At 37.0% G+C, this 25,888-nt stretch overlaps 1 protein-coding gene across 3 annotated transcripts; it reads right to left on the bottom strand.

Annotated features, from left to right (window-relative positions):
* Window positions 1–6,070: 6,070 nt before the first annotated feature.
* Window positions 6,071–21,504, bottom strand: OPRK1 (opioid receptor kappa 1). 3 transcript variants are annotated; one of them, XM_070942304.1, is made up of 3 exons: window positions 21,242–21,504; window positions 12,173–12,529; window positions 6,071–6,593 (listed from the first exon to the last, which is right to left on the bottom strand). In XM_070942304.1, exons 1-3 carry the CDS (start codon window positions 21,502–21,504, stop codon window positions 6,071–6,073), a joined length of 1,143 nt encoding a protein of 380 aa, XP_070798405.1. The 3 variants fall into 3 exon arrangements, with proteins under 3 accessions (XP_070798405.1, XP_070798404.1, XP_070798406.1); XM_070942303.1 differs by having other exon boundaries at window positions 6,071–6,603; window positions 12,177–12,529; XM_070942305.1 differs by having other exon boundaries at window positions 21,257–21,276.
* Window positions 21,505–25,888: the final 4,384 nt, after the last annotated feature.

Here is a 25,888-nt window from a genome sequence, read left to right as displayed (position 1 = left end):
TGGGGGGAGGGGAGGGTTAGGGGGGGTTAGGGAGGGCGAGGTTGGGAAGTTTGGGATGGGTTGGGGGGGGGAAAAGGGGTGAAAATGTAATTGTAAAACTTTTGCAATAAAAAAAAAAGAGACTAAGGCAGTGTTTCTCACTCTTGACAATTTTAAAATGTGAGACTTCAATACCCAGCATGCTAGCTGGGGAATTCTGGGAGTTGAAATACACACAGCTTAAAGTTGCCCAGGTTGAGAAACCCTGGGTTAAAGCTTATCTAAGGTCATCAGCCAACTAATTTGGGTATACAAATTGACAAGCTTATGCCAAAAAAAAAAAGATAATATTTTTTAAAATGTTAGATAAAGAAAGCTGAATATAGACAGTTGGTTTATTACACTGAAATACAAAATACTTTTCTGGGTAGGATGGGCTTTCATCTGCACTGAAGTCCAATTTCCTGAATATGAAGAGATGCAAGCAAAACAATTCCAAGTGCTTGTTTCCTGTTTCATTCATCACAAAATGTACAGAGTATCTTTCATATTTATTTCCAAGCCAATGTACTGCTTAAAATGAGCACAACTAGCCTCTGCATATGTATGCAGTGTGTGGGCATGTGTATTTAAGCTATCAACAATAACAAAAAAATAAAGGAACATGCCATTATATTTTAAGATTACCTTTCGGCTATGTTGTATAGATTTTCCTTCACTTTATTTCTTAGCATATTCATTAATTATCAGTTGTGTCTAGCAATAAAATACATATGTTGTTCCCTGGTGTGAATTAATACATACTGCCCTTCTGCTAGTATGAATAACAGATGCAGAATGGCCTTGTTTGTAAAATCTATGCTGATCTAATCTCTCCAAGCAACTGATGCTATCAAAACATACTTTGGAAATGTCTCTCTTTCAGACTCTTTATGTTAATAAAATTGTTTTCTATGCCTTTCCTCTATATCACATTATGGCATGTTTACTAAATTTTGCAGCCCCCAGGACAAAGGTTAAATAGCACTGAAGGGAGCTTTAATTTTCAGCCAATATCACCTGCCATTATTCCCCGCTAACCTTTTGCTCCATAGATACAGAATATATAGTATGAGAATACATGAGCGGTGTGGTGGCCTCGTGGTGAAGAACTCGCCCCCCACTTGGAAGATTGAGAGTTTAATCTTAGGTAATGGCAGATGTTTCCTCTCCTAGGGTGCAAAGAAAAAATATCTGCTGTGAACTCTGCATGGTGTCAGGAAGGGCATCCAGCCAGTAAATGCTAAGCTCCATCTGGTCATCCCAACTCTATCCCTGATTAAGAGATTGCAGAATTGTAATCAGGAATTTTATACAGAATATACAATCTTCCAATTTTATTGTTCTGGTGAACACAGCCAAAAGAGAAGAATAAAAACAATTAAAATATGAAATTTATAGCAATTTTGAAAAACAGCAGCCAGACCTAATGGAAAAAAGACAAGAGTAAAGAATGAGCAAGGTCAGGAGTGAAAGCTATAGCAAAATACTAAGGCTCAGTTACAGAAGAAAATTTCTGTAGATAGTATGCCTTCCAAGAAAACCCAATAAATGCTGGGATCATTAGCGTTAATCCTGGGCCTTAAACTTCTTTGGTACTTCATTAAGCACTTGACATCTATATTGAATACTTCAGTACATAAAAACATTGCACTGCAGTTGTACTGCAGAGAGAGAGTTTAAATAAGCCATCCTTTCTTGAGTTGATGTTTCCCACAGCACAGCACAGCATATCCTTAAAAAGTGCTAACCGCAAGTTAACAAGCTCAGCGCTGTAACCTTAATTAGTTGATTAGAATCCTCTGGCTGGAAAATGCTGCTTCCTGAAACTGACCAGAGCTTCAATTGCACATAACAATAACTGCTTATTAAGAGCAATTTCCTCATAAGCAGATGTTTGGCAGATGGTATCCATGTTATCAAGGTATTGATTAGACATGTCATGGACCATCCCCAGGTGTTGACTACAAGACACCTTATCTTCTCTAAATAGACTTGATAGAGGTTCCACTGTAAGGTTATGATCTGATGCAAATAAGACTGAAGAAGGAAGGAAGGAAGGAAGGAAGGAAGGAAGGAAGGAAGGAAGGAGGGAGGGAGGGAGGGAGGGAGGGAGGAAGGGAAGGAAGGAAGGAAGGAAGGAAGGAAGGAAGGAAGGAAGGAAGGAAGGAAGGAAGGAAGGAAGGAAGGAAGGGAATATATCAATTATAACTTTTAGAAGGATCAATTTAAGAAATATCCTGGTCCTTGGACAATACTATCTCATAAATGCTTGTGAATAATCTTGTTTTGAATATTCTTTGTTTTAACAATATTGGCTTAATTATATTTCCTGTATAAAGAGGAATCCATAATAGGTGCCACCACAAAAAAACCCTTATCATGATTCATAACACTCTGGGCCCTTGCCTTCAGATGGCAGAACAACTGGGCTTTTGAAGTCTCAGATGTGCTACTCCTGATTGATTATATGTCATTAAATCATTACTGACACAGTAATAGTAACAGAGTTCCTTGGTGGTCATCTAGTCCAACCCCCTGCTCACGCAGGAGACCTGTAGTAGGGATTCGAACCACCAAACTGCAAACCTTTCTGATTGACAAGCTCAGTGTCTTAGCCACTGAACCACCTAGTCAGACTCTTACTAACAACATGGATAAATTTGTTGTTAGTAATTTTATATTTTCTATTCAAATTTTCCTGGTAAAAAGAGTGGTTTATCATTGCCTTCTAGATGCCTGCTTATTTTAGCTTGATAAACTCATCCTTCCCAGGAACATCCCCACCACAATGAGGCAGTGTAGTAGGACTTGGGGAAGGGAGGAGGAGGCTGAAAGAGAATTCTGTTAATAATATAAGACATGTAATGAACTCTAGTATGAGTACAGAGGTGCTACAAGAATCCAATGTATCCTATCCTAGATGACATTGGAGGATGTGGATTAGACTGCCTTTTGCCATTGAGTACCCATTACATTCCACATATCTGGGGTCAGATAAAAGAAAACAAATCTAGGTTTAGGTTTAGGTTCTTTTCAACAGAAGATGAAATCAGGGAAAAGAACAGTCAGGATTAAGATGAAGGACTACCACTACATTAATAATGAAGAGCAATGATATTAGTTAGCTTCAAACAGAGAAAGAGGGGGGCAGGCAGATAGCAGCCATCATTCCACTTCTTAGATCACTGGAAGTTGGCAGTGCTATTCTGCAACAAAATTCTGCTACCATTATGGCCTTTAATATCTTCATGTTTATCCATAGGAAAATAAGGGTTCTCCCATCATCCCCATTGTTACTTCTAAATTACTAGAAAGAATATCGTCTACTTGCTAGTAAAAAGAGAAGTGCAAGAAGAAAGGATGCAATTGGATGCAGACCAGTAGTGGGTTCCACTTACCTTCACTACCAGTTTGAAACTGTGAGCGCGCGCATGCAAGTACTTCTGCGCATGCACAGAACCTTCTGGACATGAGCAGGCGTCTGTGATGATGTCGGGCGTGTGGGTGGAGCCTCCCGCCACCGCCACTACCAGTTCACCCAAACCGGAGCAAACCAGTAGAAACCCACCACTGGTGCAGTATTGTAAATCTTGAATACTTGAAGATTAACCTGCTTGGAAGGGAGATACCGCCTGGTGCCTTTACCCCTCTGAACTCCTGAAGGGCTCCTCTCTCTTTTATTTCTTTCTCTGTCCGGGTGTCCCTTTTCTGTGCCTCATCTTCTTCCAGTTTTGTTCCCTTCCACGTTTTTCTCTCCCTTTCTTCTCAGTGCAACTATCTTTTGTTTAATATACATCCATCCTTCTGCTTCTTCTTTTAACATTTAAACATTTAAATAATATTTTTAAGGAGAAAAGCCATTTTCAACAGGATCACAATAGTGAGAGAAAGGGTAAATGATCTTTCCTTATCCTCTACAGTTGATCTAATAATAAAGATTATATTGAACAGTTTAAAAAATGGCACATGCTTTTTATTTTTTTAATACTGAACAAGTATTTCTAGTTGAGGCTTCCAGGTAGAATAGCGATCTCCATTCATTACAGGTTCGTAAGCGAATTTTGAAAGGACGTGATCAGCACTGTTATAAGAAGGCTACTATGGAAAACATTGGAACTATGTGAAAAGGCAATGAATACATTTTCCTGAAGGCAAATATTGCCAAATTCCAATCTGAGATACACCTTTCGCTTATAAAATCTAATTGTTCCACCATGACACCTCAAGAATCACCTGATTTTATTGATTGATTGGTTGACTGACTGACATATATTTAATGAATGGTCAAGTCCAAACAACTCTGAGCAATTTACATTATACAAAGCCAGAATAGTAAAGAATATATATCTCGCATCCAGGAAAAACAAAACATACTTAACAAGACAAAATCTTACAGGGTCCACCAGCCACTCTACTATAAGGCCTGGGAAAAAAGCTTTTTCAATGCTTTTTGGAACATCATCCTGGTGGGAACTATTTGATCTTTGGGATGGAAATGTGGTGGGGGACAAGGGTTGGTCCGAGAAGCCATGTCTCTACGATACCATGCTTAATTAAGGGAACCTCAAGTGTATCATTTGCTGGATCTTACTGGATGGGCAGAAACGATCAGGCATAGGTGGCCCTCACATAATCAGTTCCAATGCCATAACATGGTTGTCTCCTTTGCTATAATGAGAAGAGACTTCCATACAAATCCAGAAGCATCTGAAGCAAAGTGATACAAGAAAACAGCAAGGAAACATATGCAACTCACAAAGCTCCAGGCATACGTGCATGTTTAGATATAGGTTTTTCTGGCCTTTAGACGTGTTAAAAGAGAAATACTCGATTGGTATGGGAGACTAGGAAAGTTCCAAAATAAGATGAAAGTCCAGACCTCAAAACAGCCATATGTGAGCATTCCAATCTATTTTTCAATAGAATTTTTTCAATCTATATTACAAAGAATAAGCAGCCTAGCTTGTTTCTTGATAAAAGTATTTCCATTATGGTTCATTTTAATAAAATTGCACTCACTTATTAATTTTGTTAGTGAATGAAATGAATTAATTTGCTAGAAACTAATGGGAACATTGAGCTTCTATTTCTATGATTTGACTGCATATCATAATTGCATTCGATATGTTTACTAATATATGATCCCTAATTCTTTTGTATATGTTAACAGCTCCAGTTTAGGGTCAATATATGCACATTCTGGAGTAGACACCTGGATTTGTATCATTCAGTAAATTTTGTTCGGGTCAGCCTGGTTGTCCATCAGATTTAATAAAGTCTTCATTATTCCACCTGGAGAATGAACACAGAATTTTTATACTAAGCTATAGCCCATGAACATTAGGGCACCCCAAAAGTACAATACAAATTGCTTAAATAAATAAAATTCACATAGCCTTATTCCTCATATATAGTGTTCCCTCCAATTAAAAGCTATTCATTGAAAATAGAAAATCCATAATTAAATGTTTCTGTTGATCACATGACACATTATCATCATATCAATCATTACAGTGCTGTGTGAACCCATTCAGGAGAAATTTCCAACAGTTGCAATAGGCTAGACGTCACTTTTTTTTTTTTTTTTTGTATTATTTAAGGCCATATAAATAGCTGAAAATGTACTGCATACTTAGTCAATATAATCAATAAAAGGAAATGCTGATTTGCTATTCTGACAAGTACAATAAAACTAGTGATATGCTGAAGTCACATTACTCCTTAATAAAAATTTCAGCAATCACTAAAACATCCACATAAAACATACATAAAGCATCAAAAATGGGGGAGGGATGACTAGTTCTCTTCTTCTGCCCCAGATGATTACTTTGCTATATACAAAGTTCTGTTGAAACAGAATTCATCATCAGTGAACATAGATGAAGGACATCTTGATGGCTATATTTCAGTTGAAACTGTGGGGCTTTGTAAATAATATCAAATGGTCCTTTTACTGTCCATTTCACACTGCTGTAGTTATTTGAGTTAATCCAAGATCATTGGATTCTTCTTTTCCAGGAGGACAATAGGATGACATTTCCACAACTAGTCATGCTGGTTTGTTTGTACCATCAGCGTTCCCAGCATGAGCAGGATTGTGAATTGTGTTTCTAACTCTGCTGGTATTTTGTTTGTCTGCCTTCATCTTAAAAGGAAAGCAGAAATCTTTGAAACAACGCTTGAAGTTTTCATCCAAAAATGCATATAGAATGGGATTTAGACTGCTGTTGGTGTAGCCCAATGCAATGCAGAAATAGTAGCTAGAAATGGCTGCAGTGCTATGTGAGACATCTCCAAGAGCCTCAACTAACACAAAAATGTGGATGGGGGTCCAACAGATAATGAAAACTGCAACTACAACAAGAACCAATCTGGTGATACGGCGGAGGTTTCGATCTTTTTCTCGTGATCCAGACAGGAGCCGCACACTTTTCAAGCGCAGGATCATCAGAGTGTAACAAACTATAATAATTAGGACTGGGATAATAAAGGCAAAGACAAAGACACAGATTTTCATGAAGATGTCCCACCAGACATAGTCATCATCTGGAAACTGAAGAGAACATTCAGTACTGCCGGTATCTGTACGTAAAGGGACCCATAAGAAGAAAACAAATGAATACGTTAAATTAACAATTTCAGAAAAAAGCAAATAGCATAGAATTTACAAGGATTCAAAGCCATATCACTTTTGAAGGCTAAAATCAAGCTCTGCAGGCAAGATTCATAAAATTTTCTTTTCTCTTTTATTGCATTTGTATTGACAGTCATTCTTACAAATCAGAGGTGAACTATTAACAGGCATATTTTAATATACCCCAGATATGGATTCCACTGATTAAATTGAAGTTTACATGAAAACATTATGGCCTACTAATGGAAATTAATTCTAATAAAATCTGCAAGATGTTTACTGAATTTCTCCCAGTAAAATGCAAAGGATATCATTCATTCATTCATTCATTCATTCATTCATTCATTCATTCATTCATTCATTTATTGGTTCGATTTATATGCCGCCCTTTTCCGGAGACTCAGGGTGGCTTACAATGCGTTAAGCAATAGCCTTCATACTTTTGTATATACCTGCTTAGTAGGGCTTTCAGCTTCCCCCTAAATAAGCTAACTTTATACAAAGTCAGCTTATTGCCCCCACAAACCAGGTCCTCATTTTACCTACCTCGAAAGGATGGAAGGCTGAGTCAACCTTGAGCCTGGTGAGATTTGAACTTGTAGTAATTGCAGGCAGCTGATGTTACTTAACAGTGCTTTAGTCTGCTGCGCCACCAAGGCTCATTACAGGTAGTCTTCAGCCTACAACCACCACTGGCACCAGAATTTCCATTGCCAGGCAAGACAGTTGTTAAGAGACTTGTGCCCAATTTTATGAACTTTTTTGCCATGGTTGTTAAGCAAATCACTATAATTGTTAAATGAATATCAGGGTTGTTAAGTGAATCTGGCTTACCCCATTGACTTTGCTTGTCAGAAGCCTTTTGCTGGCTGCCAAGTAACCAAATTTCGATCACATGACCATGGGGTGTTGCGACAGTTGTAAATGCAAGGAATAGTCACAAGTCATTTTTTCCAGTGCTGTTGTAACTTCAAATAATTGCTAAACAAATGTTTGTAAGTTGAGAACTACTTGTATGCACAGGAGCTCTTTCACTCAAACAAAAAACTTAAGGAACCGGGGTAAATATAAGTTATGAGGGGTGAAATCCAGCAGGTTCTGACAGGTTCTGGAGAACCGGTAGCAGAAATTTTGAGTAGTTCGGAGAACCGGCAAATACCACCTCTAGCTGGCCCCAGAGTGTGGTGGGAATGGGGATTTACAGTATCCTTCCCCTGGAGTGGGGAGGAAACGGAGATGTTGCAGTATCCTTCCCCTGCCACACCTACCAAGCCACGCCCACCAAGCCACACCCACAGAACCGGTAGTAAAAAATTTTGAATTTCACCACTGAGTTAAGGTATTTGTCACGAGTGTTTCCAGGATTGCTGTGGCTATCTGCCTACTCACAAACAGTATGGTTTTAATCAAGCCATCTACTGTTGTCAATTACCTGCAAGCCTTACCCGCCCTAGTTAATTGCAGGTTAACTCCCTATATAAGCAAGGACCTTTTGCTTGCTACTTGGGCCTAGTCTTCTAGGCCTAAATGCACAGCTCCTGCAGGAAGCTTGGTGCAACGCCGCAGATGGGAGAAGAATGCAGATAAGGACTCCAGACGTCGTTACAGAGAGACTCCCACGGATGCTTGCCTTTTGCTGTTTTGTAGCACGCAAGCTATCATCGGGACTGCTGTTGCTGGACCTTCTTCCTCCCACAAGCTTCAAGCAATGTTTGCTGTTTGAACTGTTTTTACTTCAGGTGACTTTCAGCTGTGAAGCTCGTGCTGCTCCCATTATGATTGCCTTGATGATGTATCGACGCCGAAGCTGCTTACCTTCATGCTAGCTTTATTCTTTTGTGAACTGTTTCGGTATTGTGGAGAGGGATCTAGGGAGATAGCCTCGCTTCACATACCCAGATAAGACTTTGTTTTTAATGTGTTTTCTTAAAGACATAGTGCTTTTTAAATGTTTTAAAGTAAATTATATTTTTACACAAGACGCCTCTGTCAGAATTATTTCAGTCTCAGTGTGTTTACTCATGAGCTGGTTCACGGTCCGGGGTACCCCTCAACCCCATTTCGTCACAGTATTGTATAGTCTATTGCATTACTGAAATGAACTTTAGAGAATCCTTGTTAATTAAATATGTCCTTTCTAATTACAAACCTACAATCTCCATAATAGATTTGCTACTTACTAAAACACTCCCTAAAGTCTTGATACTTCTGCAGATATTCATGGATGAACTTTGCAAATGTATTTCAAAAATGTATTAATTTCAGGCAATCCTACTACTAATAATGAACTGAAGTGGTTAGAAGGGTAACCATAGCTTTTAAAGAGTTATGTAAGTGGCAAGTTCAGCTGAGAAATTGAGAAATGTCTGCAGGAGAAGAATATATTCTGTTTGCTATTATAATGCATCAGCTCACTCAACTGAATAAAAAGAAAAATGGGTTTTTACTCATTTGTTTTTTAAAAAGTGCCTTTTACCAAGAAAATCACAGGTTTGGTACACAAAGACTAGTAACTGGGTCCAACTAGACAGTAGCAGAACTTGAAGCTTGTTGGTCTCAAAATCATGGGTATGATTATAATATTTAACAAAACAAGGCAGGAAAGAAAAGAAAAATGAACACCTAGTACATCAGCACATCAACTCTGGTTCAGTTTAATTTAAATTAATTCAATTTTTAGTTTAATTTAGGTTTTCAATTGGTGTCAGGTTCAAGGAACCAGAAGAACTCTATGAAAAAATCAATGCAGTTTCTTTATTGTAGATCACCTGTTTTACAAGACTCTTGCCTGACTGAATGTGTTTTCTTGGGAACCAGTAGAGAACAGCTTCACTAACCTGGTATCAGTGGTGGGTTGGGTAGCCTGATCGGGCGAACCGGTAGCGCCGGTGGTGGAAGGCTCCGCCCACCTGCCCGGACGCTTCCGTGCAGAAGCGCCCTGCATGTGCACGAGTAAACCGGTAGCAATGGGATTTGGAACCCATCCCTGCCTGGCATATGTTATTTGGTCCCATGGAGCAACTTCGTGCTGAAATGCCTCTTTACTCTCTTCTCTCCTTCAGCCTGTGGTTTAACTAAATTGGTTTGCCAGTGCTTGGAATCCAGTTTTTAAAATAATATACTTCTTTGATCCAGTGGATATAAACTGCATACTCTACGTATGCAGAGAATGGAGAATACTCTAGTGCATTCTCCACTGTATGTATATTTCCTCATCACTTTCCAGGACAACGCTTTGGACAATCTTACAGAGCAATCTGCAAGTATCGTTTGCCACAGGGAATATATTTTTACATGTAGGCAGTTCCCAACTTCCTCCTATACCAGTATATTCAGATCAAATTTTATTTGATTACATTACCTACTAATGTAAGTATCATGATGTGGCTTACTGTAAGAACAGCCCGTTTGTGGCTCACAAGTGAACATACAAAATGATTTCATTATTATTTTATTATCACTATTGAAATATTTAGGAAACTTGTACAAAGTGACATATATAACAATACTAATAATTTAAGAGAAATTATATTAAAGTTTAACTTTAAAAATGCCTATTGATATTATTCCAGTACTGGGTAGCATACATATTCCTTTGAGATTGATGAAAAATGGACTATAGAAATTAATATAATGTGATTCAATGGATTCTTATAACACTAGCAATAAGCACTTGACTTACATACCACTTTAAAGCCCTCTCTAAGTGGTTTACAGACTCAGCATGTTGCCCCTAACAATTTGGGTCCTCATTTTACACACCATTACCCAGATGGAAGGCTGAGTCAACCTTGAACCTGGTGAGATTAGAACTGCCAAATTGCAGGCAGCCAGCAGTCAGCAGAAGTAACCTGCAGTACTGCACTCTACCACTGTGCCACCATGGCTCAACCTTGATGTATGCTATAAATCACATATTCTTCATTTCAGAAACTATGAAAAATGTATTTACAGATATTGTTGCTTGGAATAGGTTATAGGAGTGTGAAAAAACATCTGAAATTCAAAATATTTTGTTCTTGAAATAGCCCTGTTTATTTTAGAGATCCCATTTTGAACTCAAAACCAACTTGTTTCAAATATCATACATCTTCAAAAAAAAGTCAGAATTGCTTTGAAACAATTATTTTTGCTGGAAATGGAGCACTGTAAATTCAAAACATTTTGCCTTCTTGGTTAGCTGTCATTTCACATACTAGTTTTGAGAAAAGTAAATGCTAACTTAACTGCTAGATAAATAGTTTTTATTTACAGCCAGTGGTTAGAATGCAGTATTGTAAGCTGCCAGCAGTTCGATTCTCACTGGCTCAAGGTTGACTCAGACTTCCATCCTTCCGAGGTGGGTAAAATGAGGACCCAAATTGTTGGGGGCAATATGCTGACTCTGTAAACTGCTTAAAGAGGTCTGTAAAGCACTGTGAAGCGGTATATAAGTCTAAGTGCTATCGCTATTGTTATTTGTGCAAAGTTTTGATTTGGAGATTATGTGAAAGTCAAGGGTAGGGGCCAGTTGTGGGTTGCTACCGGTTCGCCCCAGATCAGGCATACCGGTAATGGTGGCGGCGGGAGGGTCCGTCCACCCACCTGACACTTCTGCGCATGCACAGAATTGCCACGCACACACGCGAGCGCGCACACACCCATGAGTGAAGCGGTAGCAACGGGTTTTGAAACCCGCCCCTGGTGGGAGTTCTGAAAAGCATAATAAGTCAGTTCAGTACTTCCAACTAAAATTAATTTAATTCTTAAGCTTCAAAAATCTGGATGATCATTAGACATTCAGAAATAAACTCTGAGTACATGCCAGGGGGGAAAAGATTCTGAAAAAAAAAAATCTGAAATTCTTTCCTTGCCGTCTCCTATTTGTCCAGATGTTTGCAATCCAGATCTGGTAGCACTAGACTAAGCCATGGATTGTTTATCTACACTTCATTGAATAAATTACAGCATACTAAGTCAAAAGACGAGAAATCATGTTACAGCTTGCCATGATATACTACTCATTTATAATCCAACCTATAATTTTTAAGCAGTATTATTAACCAGAATTGTATTGAGTAGTGTGAAAATCTGATCCCTTGTTCTTTTCATATGTTTGTAATTAAATAGTTAAATCAATTGATTGGGAGATGCCCAGAATTGGTTGAAAGATGGGTGGTTCAATAAATATGTTTAAAATAAAATAAAATAATTAAAAAAATAAAAAAATAAAATAAAATAAAAGAGACTAAATGAAATTTCAGCCATAGGAAAGTAGTAAGCATAGAAGGAGACTTTAAATAATCCTGCCTTGATTCTGTATTGCATAAGAGATGGTGGCAGGCTTTCAAGATTTTGTTATTATATCCTGCAACAATAAAGAGTGTTTTAGGGGAATCGATTTCCTGACTTACAGGGCTGACCTCAAACTTCTGCTAATTCTCATTAAATTAGAAAAGCACACAGAATTGGCTTAGGAATCAACAATAAAATATACCTTAATGTTTTACAGTCTAGATATAAAATCAGTGTTTGTACTCACCTTCCCTGACCTTGGTACCTCCAAGAACAATGGCTGAAATGCCTACAGATGAAGATAAGACCCAGATGCATATATTGATGATCTTGGCCTTCAGAGGAGTACGAAAGTCCAGAGCCTTTACTGGGTGACACACAGCAATGTAACGATCTACACTCATCATGGTCAAGGTGAATATGCTTGTAAACATGTTATAATAGTCAATTGAAATGACTATTTTACACAGCACATCCCCAAAGGGCCAAGTGTTCATCAAATACTCAGTACTTTGAAAAGGCATAGTTGTGGTGACAAGAGCATCTGCCAGAGCCAAATTAAAAATATAAATGTTTGTTGCGGTCTTCATCTTTGTGTACCTAAAACAAAAGAAGTGTTTGTAAATATTTATCCATAAATCTAATACAGAGACTATTACAAAACATCACTATTTTGCATAACATACACACACACACACACATAGATGGTACACTCCAAACTGCTTACCTCAAGGTAATAGTTTTTGTTTATTACTTTGAGGTTCTTATGGGGGAATATTTTGGCAAGAATAAAAATGCATGGGGGTCTCTGGGAACAAAACACATGCCTTCATTTACACATTGTCTGCTTTTCTATGTTGTGGTGCAGCTGCTCCATCTGAGTCAGTGCTGAAACCTAACATATAAAAGTTACCTCCAGATTTAGTCTTATTGGGGGTAGATATAAATCAACACAAATCACTGTTTTGATGAATGAATACTATAGGATAAGTTTCTGCTCCATCACATGCTGTTATTATACCAATTTTTAATAAACCGTTATTTAAAAAAATGTGTTTTAAATAAGGAAAATAATTTTTGCTTCCTTATCTTTGAAGAAAGAAAGGTAAAATATTTTTGTCCACCAAACAAAGGTTGCTACAATTATATTGTTTGAATCTATTTCATATTTGTTTACATTCCTCTGCCACGCAAAATATCGTGATTGATGTGTGAACTCCATAAAGTTTAACACATTTGAGAAAAGTAGATTGTAAATAGGACAATCATTTAGCTTTGAACATGATTTCCGCTTTGGTGGGTCATGAAGTTTGAGAGAATATTTCCAGAGGGAAAACAAGGCAACAAACATGATGGTTACATCAACCTTCAGTATCAGCAACTGAATATTTTACTCCATAATTTCCTTGATTTAATGTTGCAATGCCATGTTAACAATTAAGTTTTACTTGCCACAAGCAGAATTGAATTAATGAGTGATTTAATTAGATTATGCAAATTGGGCTACCCTAAAACAACAAAATTTATTTTTAGCTAATGAAAATATAAGGTTCTCTGTTGAGAACAAGTAAAACATAGGATTTGTTTTCTTTAAAACAAAGCAAAATGCAGTTATCATAATATAATCAATATTTAACTCCATAGGTATTAGTCAGGACTGTTTTATTAAATGCTAAGTGTACCTAATAACAGTGTAGTGCTGCTCATATCTGATTGCATTACTTCCATAACATTTAGAAATTCCAAGGTGGTGACTACCTTGGGAATGAGAGAGAGAGAGAAGAGATCAAGGAGGGCTTTTTTTCTAATATTTAGAATATTCAATCAGTACTATAGTACAATGAATGTACATAGTCCCTCTTATAATAAAGCCTTTGAATTGTTGAATAATCCCTATAAAGCACCATACTATTCCAGTTTAATGTTTTCTTGTTCGTAGTATCTTGCTCTTCTTTTTAAAATAATATATTCATTTGCATTAGTGAAAAAGACAGAAATAACAGGTTTATATAACTGCTTCAAATGGATGGTTTGGCATATGCAATTGATAATATATTACAAGAGGCCAAACAGAACTGTCTGTCTTTATGAAAAAGCCTTCAGATTCTGTAACTGAACTTGTCCTATTTTTCATGTCTACTATAGAAACTTGATTCCATTAAAATAAAATTAAAATAGCAATGGATCTGAATCTCATGGCCTTTAGGAAAGATCAAAGAATCCAGTACCACCTAATTCTGATTTTGAAGGATTTCAAGATATGTCAATATTATATGGAGAATGATGCAGGCCTTGCCACACTTTTCCAAAATCTAGGACAAAACAGATTTCAATGAAAGTTTAATTACTAGCTGACATGTGTTTAGTTCCTCTGTCTAATTAAAAGTTATTGTATAATTACAGAACAACCCAATTTGATTTGGGCTTGTACATTTCAGGGAGACAAATCTCGAAATTCTGTATCTCATTTTCTCAGTGATGTTTTCAATGTTAGTATGTGCTCTCTCACACTTTTCAAAAAATAAATTGTCATTTTCTGTCTTAAACAAGAGACAAAAAGCACAAACATGCAACTATAAAATCAAGATCTAACTTCAAAAAGGATATCTAAATCCAAAAGGGGATTACTCATGTCCAAAGGCACAAAGAAGACTTGTCACTCCATCACTCCAGGAGACAAATGCCAAACCAGTCTAAGTTCCAGAGGGAAGAAACTAGTCACTGAAAGTTGGGGGTCAAACTATAAAGAATCAGAATGCTAGGAAGGGCAGCCAGGTGTTGTGGCCTGCCAGCGGCCAGCAGAGCTGGCAGCAGATTTGGACAGTGAGGAGGTTAGGGAGGAACATGGGCCAGTCCTAGAGTCTGGGGAAGGCTCGGACGAAGTCTCTGCGTCAGAGGCACAGAGGGGGCCAGGGCCATCTGGTAGTTATGTGCTACCTCCAGAATCTGATATCAGTGAGGCAGAAGAACAGTGTGAGACAGTTCCCAGTGTGTGAATGCGCAGAGCTGCCAGAAGGAAGAAAAAATTAAGAAAAAAAAAGGGCAACTTGGGAGTAAGGCTTGGAGATGATTGGCCCCTCCCATAAGACATAAAAGAGGATCAAATGAACGTGAGCCTTTGCAGGAAGCAATTACTTCATATAGTCAATTCAAGCTCTGAGAAGTCAGTTTGACTCTGTGCTCCGTTTGGCCTTGCAAAACTAATTGGCAATTAAGTCTCTGGCAGCATTTCAAGGAAGATAAAGGTGGGTGCTTATCAATATTACCCTGAAAGGCTGTGTCAACTAGAGCAGACATCTGTCGGAATCTTCACAGACTGTTTGTGAATGATTACGGGCTGTGAATGATCATAATTCACAGCCGTCTCAATAAAAGAGGTTTTCGGGGACTAAGCTTGTGATTTATGCTTTCTCAGGAAGCCTAGGTCAGAACACCAGGGGTCAAAGCACAAAGATAACTAAATACAATTAATTGGTGTAGCTTCTCAGAGCACTTTATCCTTAGCTAAAGTATTTCATCTAATAAAGATGTATGATTTTATGATTTTATGATTTAATTAAAAAAACAACAAAGCCCATATAGTAGAATGTTATGAATTCTGTTTATGCTGACTAGTTACCAACATTACTTAATAAACACTTACACATGCATTCAAGATGTGATAAAAAAGTGCCCCTTTTACTTTTAATGCATTCTCATTTGTATTAAGGTATTTAGGGCAAAGTGGGGATTCTATCCTTTGCATTTTCTAATATAGTATTGAGCTTATAACTGAATGTATGATTATAAATATAAAATCATTTCCCATCTTTTCTCAAATCTCATCAGAAGCCTTATCCAATCTTACCTTTTCTCCCAGATGGGTTTTGCCATAAAACTAAAAGTTTTGTTAGGTAAAACCTAGAAAATTATGCACATTACTGGAAGCATGTAAGATAATTTGAGGGGGGAAAAATACCCAAGCCTGATGAAACCCAGCTCTTTTCCAGTTTAAAAAAAAACCTGGTTCAGCTGAAAAACAAGGGAAACTCAAAACTGCTGAATGAGTCACGCTGCCATTGGTAGCCATTATTAATTTGACCAAAGCATTGAGGCAACAGGCCCATATTGCTGCAGTGTCTTGTCCATTACAAATTGAAATTTGAGTCATTTTCTTCAAATTTAAATAAGCTGGAAATGAGATTTTCCAATGAAGTCCCTGCTATGAAAAGAATGTTAAAATAGCAATGGCTCTCTCCCCATGAGTGTGATTGCCATAATCAAAAATGCATTAGAAAAATGCCCAGAACTATGCATCACCTACCCTCAGCTTTGCTTCCTGTATAGAAGACGGATGGGAACATTAAGATCTTCTTGAACAGCAACTCCAACTAGCAGAGCTAATGGTGAGAAGGGCTAATAATTGTAATTCAACAATATGTGGGGGGGACGGGACACAGATTTCCCCTCCTGATATAGATATTAATCCAATAGCAATCCAACTGAAAATGTATTTGAATTTTTGTTCCTCAACGTCATTACTGTCTTTCTTATGTTTGTCCTATCATATTTGCTGAGAAAAATTTATTTCATTACTTCTTAACAGATGTATAGGGATGAGCCTCTCAGTTGCCAAGCACGCACATCATAGCTCATTTATTTAGATTTGATTTCAAAATTAGTCATGAAGGTCTTTCGTGATATTTTCTACAACACCAGCACCAAAAAAATTCCCATTTTGCAATATTTCTTACTTTTATCCCTATTCCTTGGATTCCCTTGACATAATTCTAGAGTCATTAAACTTTTACAAACAATTGACAAGCAAGTCAGGTTCAGTTCTACAAGACTGAATATGAGGATATATGTAATGTAATTACATTCACTTCTCAGTAGCCTATCTGCAGGCTCCACCCTCATAATTTTGAAATATTAACTCTTTCAACAATAATTGCATCCTGTGTATTCAGTGTCACTTGGAGGAAGACTTATTGGATTTTTTTATCTCCAGGAGGTAAAATGTTGTGAATTTTTTGAAGAATTTCTCTTCCCTACAAAGAAATGTGGAAAACTTTCTTCCCAATGTTTTTGTCCATCAAATTTCAAAAGTCCAATTGTGTTCTGCTCCATTAACAATCATATATTTAAAAATGGAGAAGAAGGGAAAAAAGGAAAAAGGGAGGAGGAGGAGGAGGAGGTGGAGGAGGAGGAGAAGACCAGCCATATCCAAAGAAGCAGAGTTATAAACATTAAGCCATAAACCAATTTGTGGGGATGCTCTAATTACCCAGCTGTCACAGTGAAGCACTGTGTAGACTGACTGTTGATATGGTGGCTTGATTCTCTTCACTGCCTCCTGAACCTTTCAGTGATGAGAAGCTTTGGAGTATGGAAAGCAGTTGGCTGGATAAATAATAGCCTGAAGATAATACAAGCCAATGCTAGGTGTCTCTAGTGACACTAGAAAGAACTCATGATACACAGCTCTGAGCATTGTTCCCATTTCTCAAGTCTATCTGCTCTATTTCATTGCAGTTTGCATGTGCCTGTTCCAATTCCACTTTTGTTAAAAAGATTAGTTAAGTTAATGAAGGGCATTGTTATAGCAAGAACAAGAGAAGCCAGCATTCCTTCAGTAGCTACTAGATGCTGCTGCCCTTTGTGAGAAAGAGAGCCAGGCACACATCTACAGAAGCTAGGCACAACATCACTGGAAACCACCAGATGGCTTGCTTTGATTACTGTGAAATTTTGATTTTTCTTGCTATCTGCAGATTGCAAAATGAGGGAAGGAGGGATGCCAAGCTTCACTTAATTGAACTATTTTCAACTTGACCGGTCATAAATCTCTAGCCTTTATTTAAACAAAATTGCTCCTTTTTTCCATTGCAGCTATTGAATTTCTCATAACACTTTAAATATGTGTTAAACAATTTTACGTATTTAACTATAAAGCACATTATCCCCATATTATAGGGAGAGGTATCTGGGAATTAGATTACCTTCTCATGGCTAAGAAAGCATTTGGACTAGAGATTTCCTAAGTAATAGTACTTAGGGAATACTAGTAGTGCGGAACTATTACAGCTCAGTAGAATTCCACACACTGAATACTGTATCTCACATTTGAAGGCATATAAGTATTCCCTAGCTTGCCCGTGAAGCCAGACAGTTTTGCAGTTAATTAAAATGGAACGATGCTAACTTCTTAAAAGCATCTGTAATTGATGGAAAAAAGAGAGGAGCAAACACAGCTGCAAATGCTATTGTTTAGCATGTCTTTAGAGCCTCATGGAATCAAAGGAAATATTTGGGAAAGAATGAAACAGAGATTTGTAGTAGAATGTTATGCTCTATTGAAATTCTAATGATAAAAGGCAAAACTCACAAATGGCTATGTTTGTTGAAAATAGCTTGTATCTGGGATCCTGAAGTTCAAGTCTCATATTCCTGAGTCAATATAGCCAAAATGTAAGGTAACGGATTATGGTCACCATAGAATGCATTTTAGGCCAACATAGATTAGATTCTCAGTAAAAGGTAGAGTGGCTTGTTGATTCAATTTTGTGTCCAGTACATACATTTGTACAGTGCTAAGTTATTATATATATCTTAGCATATTATATCTGCCAGTTTTGTGGATGATAATTCTGAGACTGAAGGTTTGCTAAAAGATCAAGAAATAGAATTCAAAACAAAACAAAATCATAAGCTTTCCTGAAGGAAGTGAGACACTGATTACAGGTTAACAGTGAATGTCAGTTCAAGAAACTAAAGAATTAAGAGTTCAATCAATTGCAATTTCATGTCAGCACTTTCCTATCCCCAAATCAGGGTAAGAGCTTGAGTCCCATGTTTGTATCTCCTCCTTTGATTACAACTTTGTTACATCAGAAAAGACAGGAGAAATACCCTAGATTGACACTCCCCTGACAAATAGCAATAGGATTGTTATGTATTACATTTATGTATAGGCATTTGATCTCTGTTGGAAAACAAACAGTGTGAGTTTTTTGTTTAATATTATTCTGAAATATTTTTTCACTATCTGCCTTATTTCTAATTTATCAACACTTTTTACTGGATTTCAAGTAGAGAACGAGCTGCAGAACTTGAATACCCCATGATAGATGAGGTTTTAAGGTTTTAATCAAAATAGCAAGTTCTCTGTAAATTCATCACAGGTAGTAATAGATGGTTTGCAAATGCAGGAAGAGAAAGTACTAAAGTATTAAAAATACAAAAACAAGCTAAACCATAAATTAGACTAGGAAACATCTCAGAAGAAGGAAATGGTTAATCCTTTTTGCCAAGAAAGCAACATCAGTGTGTTGAATTAAGTATCAGAATCAGCTTCAGCTTGAAGATGACTTTAAGATAGAAAATATAGTTTCTCATTTATTGACAAGGTTTCTCTTATGTCAATCCACATAGTTGCTAGCACTTTTAGAAAAATGAGTTTTTAGATTATTGTTAGATTTAGGAAATATCTTGAGCACTAACGCTTAATTAAGTCAAAACTGCAGAAACTGATTTAAAGATTTGGAAGGGAGGGTAATCTCAGGTTTTGTTCACTTTACTAGCTGCAATGTTTTGTCACCACCATTTTTCCACCACGCACACTGAAAACAGAAGTATATCCACAATGACTCTTATATGAAGCAAAATTATGTATAATGATTTCATTAAAACTAGAAACTGACTCAAATCTGAAACACGGATACAAAATCCTGATTAAAATCCAGTCCATTCCCAGTGACCAGATAATTCTGTTAAGATAAACTCCACAGGACTGTCTCTAGACTCCATGGACTAACATACAACAGCCAGACAACTGGATACTTGCTACATTTCCCATGTTCCGTTCTTGTATTTATTTTAATAACTTCTAGGCCAATGTTTCTGAGCCTAGGCAATTTTAAGGTGGGTGGACTTCAATTCAGTTTCCCCAGCTCCCCAGTTTTGGGAATCAAAGTCCCCATGTCTTAATGTCACCATGGTTTTTACCCCAAGAGAGCCCCAGAACATTTCATATAAGTTCAATAAATTTATATGAAATGATGCATTTTGAAGGAAGTGATTAGAAAGATAACTCCTTCACCATGCCAATTCTCCCCCCAGATAAATCACAAATCCTTAAGGTTGATCACTGATAAATCTCTACGCATCAGAAATGTAAATTGAGATAAGGAAGATCTGGAAATAAAACTTCCATTTAGCTGAGTAATTTCATGCATATAAATTTGTTCACATATATAAGGAAATGAGTGAGTTTAGGGGGCATTTTCTTGCAAAAATGTAGCATTTTAGGTGAATTTCATTATAAGTCATATTTTGTTTTTAAAAGTATATAGAATAAAAAGAAAATTATTCAAAAGCTAAGGACATCATTAGAAAGATGACTGATAAATAGAATAATTAGCATGTATATTTTATTTCACATAAAATTAGTAATAATATAAATGGCATTTTTATCCCTGGGGGGAGCTCTAGCCACATATTTCTGCAGTGGTTTTCAACTGTCACATCGTTCAGGCTGATAACTTAAAAATTATCATCACTTTGTCCACTTAGAGTTTTCTCTATATTTCAAATGAAAGCAGGGCTGATACCAAATCCGTTTAGGCAACCTCCCCTTACTTGTTTTACTACACTAATCCAAAACAGAGATTACGTCTTTTATAGCAAAGCTCAACTTCTGGTGACTAAATAGATCCCTGTGGTTTCATATCAACAGTACAAAACTGCCTTGCCGGTACCATTTTATGGAATGTCTTTCAACTTCCCAGTCTTATAACAGTCCTGGTATTCTATGAAGGTGTCCTTTCCAGGTATTACTAATGGTCATTCCTACTTCATTTGGGTGTCCAGAAGAGCTATCCATTTGCTGCATCAGCTAAGCAAAACAGAACATAACACTTCTGGGAAGAAATAATTTTCTCCCCCTTCAGTCCTTACCTCAACCATCCCCATACACCTGTTTATAAATTATGCTCTAACATGCTCCACTAAGCAGCACTTGAAGAATCTTGACATTTAAATATTAACAAAGTTAGCCACAATGCTATTGTTGATAGCAGACTCCAGGACTTAAGGTGAGACTTTTTCCATTGTACCTCAAAATGCTAAGGATTAAAATGCAACCTTCTGAGTTCAAAACATATAATTTACCATCACTCTACAGACTGTCCCCTTAGATGCAATAATTAATCAGGGACCAGTTAGTTTTATGATTTTCTTATGTTCTTTTCCTTCATTGATCTCTTCTTCCTGCAATAAGAATTTCCCCTTTTCATGGGTTAGATTTAGATAATTGCCTTTCATATTACTTACCTTATGATGACAAACATAACCAGGGAGTTGCCCACCAGGCCTACCACAAAGACCATAGAGTAGACTGCTGTGATGATGATAGGAATAGCTGGAGAGATATTGGTCTGATTCTGTTGTAAGTCCTCATATCCACCATTGCTGCTGTTGCCATATTCTTCCCAGTCTGCATGCCAGCTGTGGCTGGTCCTGCTTGGAAAAGGGCAAAAACCTGAGGGGCAGGTGGGACCCGGCTCTTCACGAAATATGTACACTGGGGATTCCATGGGGGAATTCTCCTTCCAGCCCTATTGGCAGAAAGAGAGGGAAAGAAATAGATAAATGCCTGGAAAGAAGAGGAGAGGAGAGGAGAGGAGAGGAAAAGAGAAGAGCCAAATCCCCCCCCCAACCCCCCCCACTAAAATTACATTCCTGCATTTCTGACTTCTTTAACAACAACAAAAACAACAACAATAACAACAACAATAATCATGAATATCAGCATTTAATAAAATAATTGCTTAGTTGCTAAATCAAAAGTATTTTTTTCTAATCTAATCCACTGGAAATTAATGAGACAAAATAGGATTAATCCCAGCTCTTTTAGATGCTGGGTCAAGGGGGCCAAACAATAAAAAGGTCTATACTTTTGGGGAGTTTTAAAAGCTTGATAAGTTCTTGAAGATGAAAAAGCTGAGTTTTTCTTATCAAAGAAGAAGGGACTCTGTCCTCTTGAAAAATTAAAAAGGTAGAGAAATAGAATAAGTCACCGCATTACCTTAAGTGTAGGAAAACTATCAGGGTCTCCCAGCAAATATTCTCATAAGTTGAAAAGCCTCCTTTCCCTATTCCTCTGCCCTCTTGGCATTGGAGTATTTTTGCACCATGAAAGGTTTGCACTTCTGGGGATGCAGAGCAGATGGGTGATCGAGCTGGATCGCAAGCTTTCACTCCAAAGCTGCAGGAGCTGAAACTGCAGCCGGTTGCACTTTCCCTTTCTACTAAACCGTCTCTAACACACTTCCCTGTCTCCCCTCGCACTCTGCAAGCTCCGTATTCTAGCAGTCCTTGCACACATTCTCTTCCAAGCTCACATGACTACTTCCTAAACACCAAAAGGCAGACAAAGTATTAAGCAAGGGGTGAGACAGCCAATCTTATAGCTTCTGGAAGATTATTTCCCCACCCCCACGTTGCTTTCTTGCTCTATACCGTAATCGTTTCCCAGTGTTTAGATCTTCAAACAACTGAATCCCTCTCCCTATGACAGTTAATTAGCTTAGGGTTAAGGCTATGAGAGGCAATGATAAACAGGCATCTCCTATAAAGCATATCTGATTGCTCATGGTACATATTTAAGCATTTAGTAATGTTCCCTAATTTGCTGGCATTTCACAACACATGCACACATACAGACACCTTTGTTCAATCCATATTAAGAAAGGAAGACAAAATTATCTTTCCTCCCAAATGTCTCAGAATGGATGAGACAGATTAACATTCATATCTGGACATTGAACGTACATTGAATAATATTTTCTCACATTCCCTTTTTGTTATAAAGTGTTGTTATATTTTTGTTATAAATCTTAGTGTTATAGTGAGCATACTTCGGTAACTATTTACTTTTTAAAGAAATAACATGGTGTTTATAGACCATATTTATAACATTTGTAATACATTTCCAAAAATGAAAATTCTGGAGCCAGGAAAGGCTTAATCAAGGTGATCCTGAGCCACAAAAGCCACAAAAAAGAGAAAACTCTAATTTTGGGCTCCAGTTTAGCAAAAGGATAATCCCATCTGAAAGTCAGTCTATACTGTTTTTAAATGTTGGCAATTTTAAAACATATGGACTGCAACACCCAACATGTTGGCTGGGGAATTCTGGGAACTGAAGTCAAGATATCTTAAAGTTGAGATATACTGGTCGAAATTGATCACAGCCAACATAATCCTAGCATAGAAAATTCAGTGTCCCTTATGGATTCAACCCTGATCCCAGAACCTCTACCATCAACCCTTCTATTTGCAGAAACAGAGATGATACTGGGTCTATGCTCAAAATCTGTATCAGAAAAAAAGGTTTATTTGGTCAGAAAAAGGCTTTTTTGTTCAGACCTACTATTGAGGCAGAAATAAATGAATGGGGTAGTAGGACCCTCTAAAAACTATCTTGTCTGTGAATTACTGGTACACCAGCTCATTGAGGAAACTTCTGACCCAGTTTTGCCATCCTAGTTCTGGACCATCTAAATATCTTTTTTTTCCCATTGATTCAAACCACTGACTTGAAATTCAAAAGAATGATACCATTTGAAAATGGGTTTATTTTATTTTTAACTATATATATTTCTATATTTTCCTCATCTGTCTTTTCTTTGGCTTATATGGTATTCTACTGCTAAGATGCAATTCAAACTAATTAGTAGGTTTCAGAGATGAGAAGACAATCTAATTACCTGCCTGTCTATCTTCCTTTAACCATTTCTGTTGAGTTTTATTATATCGTACCACTGAAACACCCAATTGTATTCTGACAATACCCACGAGTGCCTTGTTCTGTTCAGTTTCAGTTCTCCTGACCCATCATTGATATCTTTCCTTGCTCCTTCCCAGATTATTTTTTTTTAAATCTATTGATCTTACATGTATCAAGGTCATTTGTATGCTTCCTAGTAGGTAAGTATATATATATATTCTCCCCTTGTAGAGATGAATAATGTGTTTTTCCTTTTTGTTTGACGGGATTCAAAGTAACTCATAAATCTACAGTTAAAGGATATCCAGTGTTTGTTAAAAGGTGCTTTACAATATTGAGTGCTACAGAACAGGAGGATTATGAGGATGGAAGAAACCAAAATTACACTCAGAAGAAGAATTTCAAGTGCCATAATATTATGGTGACATATTCTACACAACTATCCCAAGCATACTTTCTGTGGTTGGTTCAATTTTCCTAGTGTGGTCTGTATTTTTAAATCTGCATTTTTAAAAAAATTTTGCATTTATCTTACAAAAGAATGCATTTGTAGGGTAATGTTGGTTTATAGTTTTAATAGAATATTACATGTAAGATATATATTGCATTGTTTGATTATTGATAATAATATGCTTTAATTGATTTGGAGCCATCTAGAGGTTGCTATACTGTAAGATGGGTGGATATATAAATGTTTTAAGTGAATAGATGGGGTGTCCCATGCTTTCCTAAAACAACCTGGTTAAACCATTTGTCTGAACCTTCATTGTTCCCCACTGTGTTGTACAATCCAGACAATCAGTGTGAGAATGTCTGCAGTGATGAAGCCTTAAACACACATTACTACAAATGTGAGCTGGAACTTTGAATCACATAAGATTTTAATTTATATGGACACAAGGCATTATCCACAAAGGTATTCCCTGTCGTGATAACCATGGGCAATTTGTAGATATTAAGATCAGAAATGAAGAAGCTGTCAAATGTCATTAATTCTTAAAAGGAAAACATGACTCCCTAAGATGCTCAAGGCTCTAAGAGAAAAACAGGAAGTGTTACTGAATAAATAAGTGAATGAAATAGTAATACAGATAGTCCTCGACTTCAGGGATGAAATTCACTTACCTTCCCTACCAGTTTGCAAATGGGCGTGTGCCGCATCGTCTGCTCATGCACAGAGGCATGCGCAGAGGCTGAAAATCATTGCAAAAAAGGGACATCATGACGTCTGCATGGGTGGATGGGGCTTTGAGCAGTCGGCCCTACCGGATCGCGCAATCCGGATAGAACAAGCTGAATTTCACCCCTGCTCGACTTACAATACTTCATTTAGTGACCATTCAAAGTCACAATGGCACTGAAAAAACAACAACTCATGACTGTTTTTCACAGTTTCGATCTTTGCAGCATCCCCAGGATCATGTGATCAAAATTCAGATGCTTGGCAACCTGGTTCATATTTGTGATCATTCCTGTGATCACCTTTTGTGACCTTCTGACAAGCAAAGTCAATGGGGAAGTCAGGTTCACTTAACAACCAGGTTACTAACATATCAACTGCAATGATTCACTTAACAACTGAGGCAAGAAAGGTCGTAAACTGGGGCAAAACTCACTTAACAAGTGCCTCAGTTAACAACAGAAATCTTGGGCTCAATTGTGGTTGTAAGTCAAGGACTACCTGTGTATGTTTAAAACTAAAGCCCATGATAATAGTGAAGTATCTATGACAGGGGAAAGTTAAACATAGTGGAACCAAAATATTTTTATTTATATTTTAGTATATATTTTTATTAAGAATTTTAAACAAAAAGAAAAAAACTAATACAAATGAATATAAAGTACAGAGAAAAAAATCAAAGGTAAAACAAAAGTGTAAGAAAAGAAGAAAAGTTGAAGAAAAATAGAAAAGAAAGATGTAAAGAAATCAAATATTTTTTAGAGTAAAAATATTTAAATTAGTCAAATTAGTCAGAACATTCCCAGGTAGTTAATTCCCATGGTATACAGTCATATATTATGGAAAAAAATATTTATCCCCATTTCTGATAACAGAAGCTAATACTGAGGCCAACAAATTTTTGTACAGATCAGCTAAAATGATTTCTCTATTATCATTCCAAAATTATACCACTCCATTCAGAAATTATGACAGTAAGAAAGCTTACATTTCAAGGACTGAAATAAAA

This window comes from Pituophis catenifer, unplaced genomic scaffold (genome assembly GCF_029215685.1).
Source record: "Pituophis catenifer annectens isolate HBS135680 unplaced genomic scaffold, rPitCat1.0.hap2 SCAF_3, whole genome shotgun sequence".
Lineage (NCBI taxonomy): Eukaryota > Metazoa > Chordata > Lepidosauria > Squamata > Colubridae > Pituophis > Pituophis catenifer.
This window is presented reverse-complemented; position numbering and strand designations above follow the sequence as displayed.

What these genes read in the sequence shown, in the direction of transcription:
- OPRK1 (XM_070942303.1), bottom strand. Translation starts at nt 21,504, where the DNA reads ATGGAATCCCCAGTGTACATATTTCGTGAAGAGCCGGGTCCCACCTGC. An exon ending in GTTATGTTTGTCATCATAAG is followed by an intron (nt 12,530 to 21,241) that starts GTAAGTAATATG and finishes CTTTTGTTTTAG; the next exon opens with GTACACAAAGATGAAGACCG. An exon ending in AGGTACCAAGGTCAGGGAAG is followed by an intron (nt 6,604 to 12,176) that starts GTGAGTACAAAC and finishes CTTTACGTACAG; the next exon opens with ATACCGGCAGTACTGAATGT.